Here is a 7,980-nt window from a genome sequence, read left to right on the forward strand (position 1 = left end):
TGAGTATGATGCATGTCACAGGGTAATTTTGTGAGACAAATTTGATGCGAGTAGCATATTAACAATAGCTTTGATGAGAAAGAAAAAAAATTAGGCGTAAGCTACCCACAGTTTACATTTTTCATCGTATTCATACCACAAAGGAAACATATAACAAAATGCAGACTATGCCTCCAACGTACATCTGCGCCGGGGTGGCATAAATATACGGTGGTCTGAGTATGCTAAACGGTGACAACGTGACCACTAAGAGAATCCAAAGGAGACCTCATGCTCACGTGTAATCCTGGATCCATATTTCATAACCTTTCAACACACATTGTCTTAAAAAATGAGCCTAATAGTGAGTCACCAAGGCATTGCTTTAGAGGTTGACAGGCAACGTGATTACAAGAGCGCTCTGAAGTAGCACTTCACCGACGGAGAGTGATTCACCTTGAGTCGAGGCTTCTCTTGTCCTAGTTAAAATTTTTCAGTCTGGTCAAACAATTCTTGGTTCTGGGAAAGTAGTCAAAACAACAGTATGGTTAATTTTAGCCTCTTGGATTAATATTAGCACAATATAACCTAATCCTTAACCTTTTTAGTCTCAAGTCGACCTAATCGTTCTATTTGGACGCGCTGTTGTGCTTAACCACTTTTGTTATGTTATAAGTAGGTTTTCGTGTTTAACAATTAACAAATAGAACATTTCATTTCATATATTTCATGTATAATTTTTCTTGGTATCTTTTAAAACCGATCCCCTCTGCTTTTTTAAAACCAAGATTCTCACCATTTGATCACATCAATGAGCTGTTAAAACATCTCATGATCACAACCAGATATAGGGTTCAATTTTAGTCGTCCTACATACTCTTGGCGTTCTTGATACACATTTGAATATTTTGTAACAATTTATGTGAACGTTATGGAGTTATTCTTATGCTTAATTCTTGTATCTACTTCTAAGATGCCCATAATGAATAAGACAATTATACCAACACTAAACTAACTTAGTTAGGGGAAATGGCAATTGGTGTAGTTTCACACGGATTGTGCCAAACATTATTGTTACATATTGAGTTGTGCAATCATATAATCAAAACTCAAACATGATGATTGCTAGTAACTTTTCATTAGCTTGTCCATGCAAACAGAGTTAGTTCATCACAGACTGCACAAATAGCTCCCATGAATAAAGATGCACAAATAGCACCCATGAATAAAGATGTCATATGCTAGCAGGCGTAACAATCATAACAAAGAGTAAATACAAATTAAAATGTATATTTTGAACAAAACTATTTAAAAAAAAAGGAAAAAAAATGTGGCAAGAAACAGTCATTTTACAGTCAATACAAGTAACAGACAACAACAATGCAACACGAGACCAGAAATACAAAAACATCACATAACTGTTTAATAATTATTGCCGGTGTTTTCAAATTAAAAAGAAGTATAGTATTGAAACTCTTGAGCACGAATAAAAGAAAGGGAGCGTGAAAATACTTGTTTTTTACTTTTTTACCCTTGCTAATGCTTAGCCAGCCAATTTGGTGAGGCGGTGAATGGTACTTCTTGCAACCCTGTTTCCCGGATCAATGTTCATAACGGTTCTCAAGTCTTCAGCTCCAAGCTTATATTTCTCCATGCTCTCGTACAAAAGTGCACGTTGTACAAGGACCGCAACATTTTTGCGGTCTTGCTCAAGGACCTACATAACATGTATAAGGAGGTTAATTTGTGATTATCTATTTTGGTGTATCCTTATTTGTTTCTAGCTTTAATGTTGACCATTGGTCACCATGCAATTATTAATTTGTGTAAACCCCATGAAACAAAGTTGTATATCGCTCACTACGATACCAAATGTTATCAAAAAATAAAAATTAAAATTAAAAAAAAATCAAAGAACAAAAGAGTACCAGTGATCTACAACAAGAGAAATTTTCAAAACTAAGCTTGTAAACGTTCAGCGGGAAGTTCTTTTATGTAATAAACAAACGAACATGAACAAATTTTTTGGTTCATTTAGTTAAACGAACAAATATGAGCACATATCTTGTCGTTTATTTATGTTCATGAACGTTCGTTCATTTATGACAGTCTATGTTCGTTCGTTTACATTCATTAATGTTTGTTAGTTTACGTTTATTTAAGTTTGTTAGTTTACGTGTGTTTCAGTTCGTTAGTTACATTTGCTAATATAATCATACAAATATTTTTAGGCCCATTACAATATAGTCTGTTTTATAACTTGTTAGGCCTAACATACTGTTGTCACATATAATTTTGATCGGTTTTAGCTCGAGTATGTTCGTTCATCTGTGTTCTGTTATATTCGTTCGTTTATACTGTTAACAAACGAGCATAAACGGCCACGTTCATTTTCTTAATGAACAAACACGAACAAGAAAACCCTTTTCAATTAAGTGTTCATGTTCGATAGTTTGCTCGGTTAAAGTGAAACATACAACATGAACACGCCCCGTTCGTTTGCATTTGGTTCGTTTAAACATACGTGCCTATAAAAAGGGTGTATCTTGTGCCTTAACAAATATGCATTATTAAACTTTGACAACTAACATACTAAATCACAAAACCTAATAAATAAATGATAGCAAAAATGTACCTTTGAACAGTCAGCAACTGCCTTCTTGTACTCCCCAACTTCTTTGTAACACGAAGCCCGTGATGATAAAACTTCCATAGTGCCAGCATTATCACCCGCCTTTTCCAGTAATATTACAGCCCAAGACAACCACTTAATGGCATCCGGATACTGCCCTGCTTTGTAATTATCCATTCCCTTAACCTTCGCTGATGAAGATGTGACACCTGCAGGTGGCGGAGGAAGCCCTTCAAGCTCAGTAGTCCCGCCTACATCACCGCCTCCACCGCCAATCTCAGCCTCAAATCCCCAATCCTCAGCCCCTGCAAACTGTTGGTTTACAAATGCTTCTGAACCTTTAGAAGCATTAGCAGCTGAAGACGAAGACGAAGAGAATAACGCATCAAAATCATTCACTCCTGACGATTGAACCGGCGGCTGACTTTGCATACCACCAAAACCAAAATCATCCACTTTTGATTGGACCGCGGGTTGACTTTGCATACCACCAAAACCAAAATCATCCACTTTCGATTGAGCCGCGGGTTGGCTTTGCATACCGCCAAAACCAAAATCATCAAACTTAGACTGAGAACCGACGCTAGGTTTTGGTGCATTCTGAAAGGTGCCAAACACGTCATCTCCTGATGATGTCGGTGCAGGTGTTTTGTTCGCAGCTTTCATGCTAGCAGCTGGCTTAGAGCTGAAATCAACTAACGATCCAAACGGATCCTTGTTCGAATTCATACTACCTCCAATACCAATACCCGTACCACTCGAACTCGAACTTTTCATCGCCGGACCTCCAAGATTCTGATTCCGATTATTCCCATAACTATTAAAACTCCCAAAACCTTGCGAAGAACCCGAACCAGAACCCCAACCGCCACCAGTGTTACCCGTACCACCCGTTTTCGGCAATGAATCCGCCATACCGCCCATCGAATAAGCACTTTTTGTACTCATCTGCGACGAAACCGGTGCAGCATTCTTTAAAGGAACATTACTGGACTTTGCCCCCAAATTCGATCCAAGCAAATCACTAAACAAATTGGCGTTCTTACCAGCAATACCGACACTCGCAGCCGCAGTATTGGACGTCCGCTGCGGTGTGGGTGTGGACGAGGCCCAGCTTCTTCCGGTGATATCTCCGACCATAGATGTAGGTCCGTTTAGTGAGGGAGCAGCAGGTTGGTGGGTCCATGAAGGTTTATTATTATTATTATTCGGTTGCCAAGACGGCGTCGTATTAGGTTTAGGTTGCGTGTAAGTATTGTTATTAGCGTTAAGAGGCTTTGATCGGTTGGAATTGAGTCCGAGATCGAAATCGAAAGATCCGGATTGAGTTGATCTACCGTAGTTCGAATTCATAGTATTATTATTTATTATTATTTCGGTTTAAGTATACAGGATCTGGATATTTAGGTTTAAAGAAATGGAATTGGAATGAACAGATCGAAGGAGGACGAATAAGATCTGGATTAATACAAGGTGTACCTGGTGGATACTGTCGTCAGCGCCGCCGTGTACCGACGGAATTGTGGTTGATGGATCACCGGATGGATGGATACCTACCAGCTAGGATGATTGATGGATTTGAAAAGAAATGGATTTTTATTATTATTATTATTATTATTGTTGGATTCTTTCTCTGTGCACCGACTACTGCTATTTGGTCATATGGTAGTTGAATAAATGGTCCTTTGTGAGTACAGTTTTACCCCCTTTGACTTTAAAACCCACATTCATTGACCATTAGTCTGTTAGATCGTTAATTTGTAATTACGTTGTTGTTTTTGTATTCTTTTTGTGTTCTAACTGCATCCTCTTTTTAGCTTCTTGTTACTATTACGTGTTTATATTAAAGTTAGATCATTAATGTAACATGTCTTACTAACCTTGTTTGGTAATCGTAACATTTACGATTACCAAACAAGGTTAGTAAGACAAGTTTAATAAGATAGTTCAATGCTAGCGCAACATGTTGAATAAGCGTGTTGTTTATTTATATACTAAAACAAGCATCTTTAATATGCAAACCATACAACATATTTAACATGACTAAATAAAATTAGCTCAATAACATGAATAACACGACATGAAACGCTTAACATAATTTAACTAGTTCAATGACAAGAGTGGCACGACACATTTTACATGATCAAATAGAAGGTATTTAATAACATGTAACATGAATGGAATGACATGTTTAATATGATTATTGGCACGACTCACCTAATAGTGTTTAAGAATAATAAACCCAAGTTAATACTCAATACAGTAGAATAAAAGTTGCCAGATATCACTATTGATAAGTTTCTTAACAACTTTAGCTTGCTAGATTTGGGAAGGAAATTTAATATTGATATATTTAATTATTTATACTATTATAAATCTACAGTAATTTGATAAGACAATGTTTAAACGTGTTGTATAAACCTATCAACTCATTTAACACAGTTAAGTAAACGGGTCATTTGTGTCATAAACAGGTTACATCGGTGAATCCCTGTTTAGTTACGTTTTTTACCGAACCATTAACGTGCCCAACCTAAATTGGGTCTAAACTGCATTGAGGCTCAACCGGCAATGCAACAAAAAGCATGGGCCAGAGCAAAAAACCTCACAAAGATTAACCCGGGCAACGAAACGCCTGCCAGTCCAGCTCTATAACCAAGAACTACAAAGTAATTATGAAACATGGTGAACAAATGTATAATTATGACATATAAGAAAGCATAACATTAGTAACTAAACAAGCAACACCACTAAAAAATTTAAGTAGGCAACCAACATCATTGAAGCATCAACTGTTTGACCCTTGAGACCCACCCTGGTTCTGGAACCCACCATCACTTTGACCCAAGCCCTGGTTTACAGCCGGTTGGGCCACATTCTGTCCCTGACCCTGAACCCACCCGTCTCTTTGAACGGGCTCTCTGCGTATAGTCTGCATTGTCTCACGACGTTTATCATATCGCGGTCTTGACCGGGGCCTGCTGTTTTGCTGCCTGTCAGTAAACCTATACTGAGGCCGTGGTATAACTTTCCCATCAACAAACAAATCACCTACAAACAAACTCTAAAAAATGTTTAAATACATGTAAAATAACAATGAAATAATGAGACTGTAACTAAAATTTGATTTATACAAACCTCCATAATCTTTGTTGGGAACATCAAGATATGAATCAGGCAAAACCCATAAAACACCAGGTAAACCTGCTCAAAATGACAACTTGTTAATTTGGTCACAAATCAAGATGAGCTTATTAAACATGTATAGTATATTTGCGTTATAATAACTAATATCTAATTAATAAAAAAACAATGTCAGAAGAGCTGTAAACGAACCGAGCATTCGTTGAACTGTTCGACGAGAAATTCGTTTATGTTTGTTCGTTTAATTAATGAACAAACATGAACAAGGAATCTCGTTCGATTAACTAAATGAACGAACACGAACATGGGCCATGTTCGTTCAATTGTATTTGTGAGCGTTTGAGAGTGTGCTTGTTTACATTCATTTATGTCCGTTAATGTTTATTTGTTTATGTTTGTTCATTAACGGTTTTCTAATACATTTAACTCACTTTTCTAGTCTTATCATATAGATTTAAGCAAAACTATTAACTATAAAACAAAAACATATACAAGCATATGTAATTAACTTATATGTAGAATTAGCATATGAATATGAATGTCAAAAAACACCAACACAAACTTGTTAGTCAGACTGAACCATGGACACTAACCAGTCTCGGTTAGCCAAATCAATAAAAACATTTTTTTAGTGTTTGCTCATTTCCGTACGTGAACTGTTCACGAACAATTTCGTTTCCTTTATAAACGAGAATAAAGATAAAGTTCTGTTCAGTTTGCTATTTGCGTTCATTCGTCCGATAAAAGCCTAACTAACATGAACAAGACCTTGTTCGATTCGGTTTGTTTACAAACTTAATTATTAGACCTAAAAGAATCAAGATTTAGTGAAACCTTTGATTTTGTAAGATAGCTCCTCTGATATCAAAGCACCAAAACCGGTATAAGTTGTAGTTGAAACGGAGTATATCTTCTTCTTCGCCTCTTCCTCACTGAAAACCATCACATAAACAAAACACTTCATATCAAATAATAATAATATGAATCAGTACATTCAAGGGTTTTGCAATTAGGGTTTTACAAAATCAAAAAACATATAAACAAACAAACAATACCTTTCGAGAACCGAAGCTAGGGTTTTGACATACGAATCGATCATTTCATCTTCAGATGGTTTAGGGTCAGTGGGGAACTCCATAACAATAAGCCAGTGCTCGTAATCACAGCCGTCGAGTAATATTGTTTCCTTTGTCGGGCGGTTGCTCCAGTTGGGCGACGAATCGTTTAACGGGGAGTAACCCGACCCGGAAGTTTTGAGTCGGGCATGGATCCGTGGAGCGAGGTGGGTGGATTGGTGGTGGTGGCTGAGGAGAGGCAGAGCGTATCGGTAACGAGAAGAGGCTGAGGATGACGTTGATGGTGATGATAGGATGCGGTAACAGAAAGTAGTTAGGGTTCGTCTGGTGGTTACAGTCGCCATAGCTTGCCGGAGCTTGTAAAATGAACACTAGTACCGAGGGTTTTGCACGCTTCCAATATAAACACGTGACAGTGCGGTGGGATAAAAATCGTTAACATTACTTGATTGTCTGGTCATCCATCATCACCCGGTGTTGCTAAAACTAAACGATGGGATGAGAATCGAACCTGGGTCAAATAAAACACCAAACATCTCCTTACCACTCTACCACCAGCTTATCAGCATTCAAGCTACTATTCTAATTACTTGAAATCACGAGAGCATATAACTTGTGACATGGATTTAGTTGTTTGGCAATTTATTAATAATTAGTGTCGAATTCTACCAAAATATGCTTTTAAAGTACTAAACCTTCTAAAAGAACACACAAGTGTCAACAAAGGGAAAAAGAAGGTACTATAACTAATTATACTTACAACGTATTGGTGTATATGGAAAACAAAAAATAACAAATCATTTTTCATTAAAATGAGAGCATCAGAGAATAAAATAACAAAAGATATTATACGTCTTTTGTTCATATGAGTCAAAAATAGAGGCAAAATGGAATATTTGCATTAGGACACACAATGTGTGTTCTTGTTTTAAGTTTATCTAATTTAATGTGTTATTATGCTTTGGTGTTTATAATCCTAGAAGATAGCAACTTGCTACTCTTTTTTTTGTTAATGAAACTAGAATATTTTACCCACATTTTGATATATTTGGTTATTGGTTATTTTCATTTGAGTTACACAATTTATTAGTCACCTAATATAAAGTTATAAAGAACTTACATGGCAAAATTGAATGGTAAAGAAGAAAA

At 36.7% G+C, this 7,980-nt stretch overlaps 2 protein-coding genes across 2 annotated transcripts; both read right to left on the reverse strand.

The window, feature by feature from the left end:
• Positions 1-1,312: 1,312 nt before the first annotated feature.
• Positions 1,313-4,212, reverse strand: LOC143621387 (uncharacterized). The gene is made up of 2 exons (XM_077092827.1): positions 2,615-4,212; positions 1,313-1,696 (listed from the first exon to the last, which is right to left on the reverse strand). Exons 1-2 carry the CDS (start codon positions 3,962-3,964, stop codon positions 1,523-1,525), a joined length of 1,524 nt encoding a protein of 507 aa, XP_076948942.1. The 5' UTR covers positions 3,965-4,212; the 3' UTR covers positions 1,313-1,522.
• Positions 4,213-5,297: 1,085 nt separating this feature from the next.
• On the reverse strand, positions 5,298-7,186 carry LOC143621353 (multiple organellar RNA editing factor 3, mitochondrial-like). Its single transcript, XM_077092801.1, has 4 exons — positions 6,811-7,186; positions 6,590-6,687; positions 5,750-5,815; positions 5,298-5,662 (listed from the first exon to the last, which is right to left on the reverse strand). The coding sequence occupies exons 1-4, from the start codon at positions 7,173-7,175 to the stop codon at positions 5,400-5,402; spliced, it is 792 nt and encodes a 263-aa protein (XP_076948916.1). The 5' UTR covers positions 7,176-7,186; the 3' UTR covers positions 5,298-5,399.
• Positions 7,187-7,980: the final 794 nt, after the last annotated feature.

Source organism: Bidens hawaiensis, unplaced genomic scaffold (genome assembly GCF_021521415.1).
Source record: "Bidens hawaiensis isolate Kalapana, Puna unplaced genomic scaffold, B.hawaiensis_p1.1 tig00002839_1, whole genome shotgun sequence".
NCBI classification, from domain to species: Eukaryota; Viridiplantae; Streptophyta; class Magnoliopsida; order Asterales; family Asteraceae; genus Bidens; species Bidens hawaiensis.

Excerpts from the sequence above, each read along its gene's own strand:
- LOC143621387 (XM_077092827.1), bottom strand. The coding sequence starts at position 3,964 with ATGAATTCGAACTACGGTAGATCAACTCAATCCGGATCTTTCGATTTC. Across the intron at positions 1,697-2,614 it reads CAGTTGCTGACTGTTCAAAG|GTCCTTGAGCAAGACCGCAA; the intron begins GTACATTTTTGC and ends CATGTTATGTAG.
- LOC143621353 (XM_077092801.1), bottom strand. The coding sequence starts at position 7,175 with ATGGCGACTGTAACCACCAGACGAACCCTAACTACTTTCTGTTACCGC. Across the intron at positions 6,688-6,810 it reads CTAGCTTCGGTTCTCGAAAG|TGAGGAAGAGGCGAAGAAGA; the intron begins GTATTGTTTGTT and ends GATGGTTTTCAG. Across the intron at positions 5,816-6,589 it reads GCTATCTTACAAAATCAAAG|GTTTACCTGGTGTTTTATGG; the intron begins GTTTCACTAAAT and ends CATTTTGAGCAG.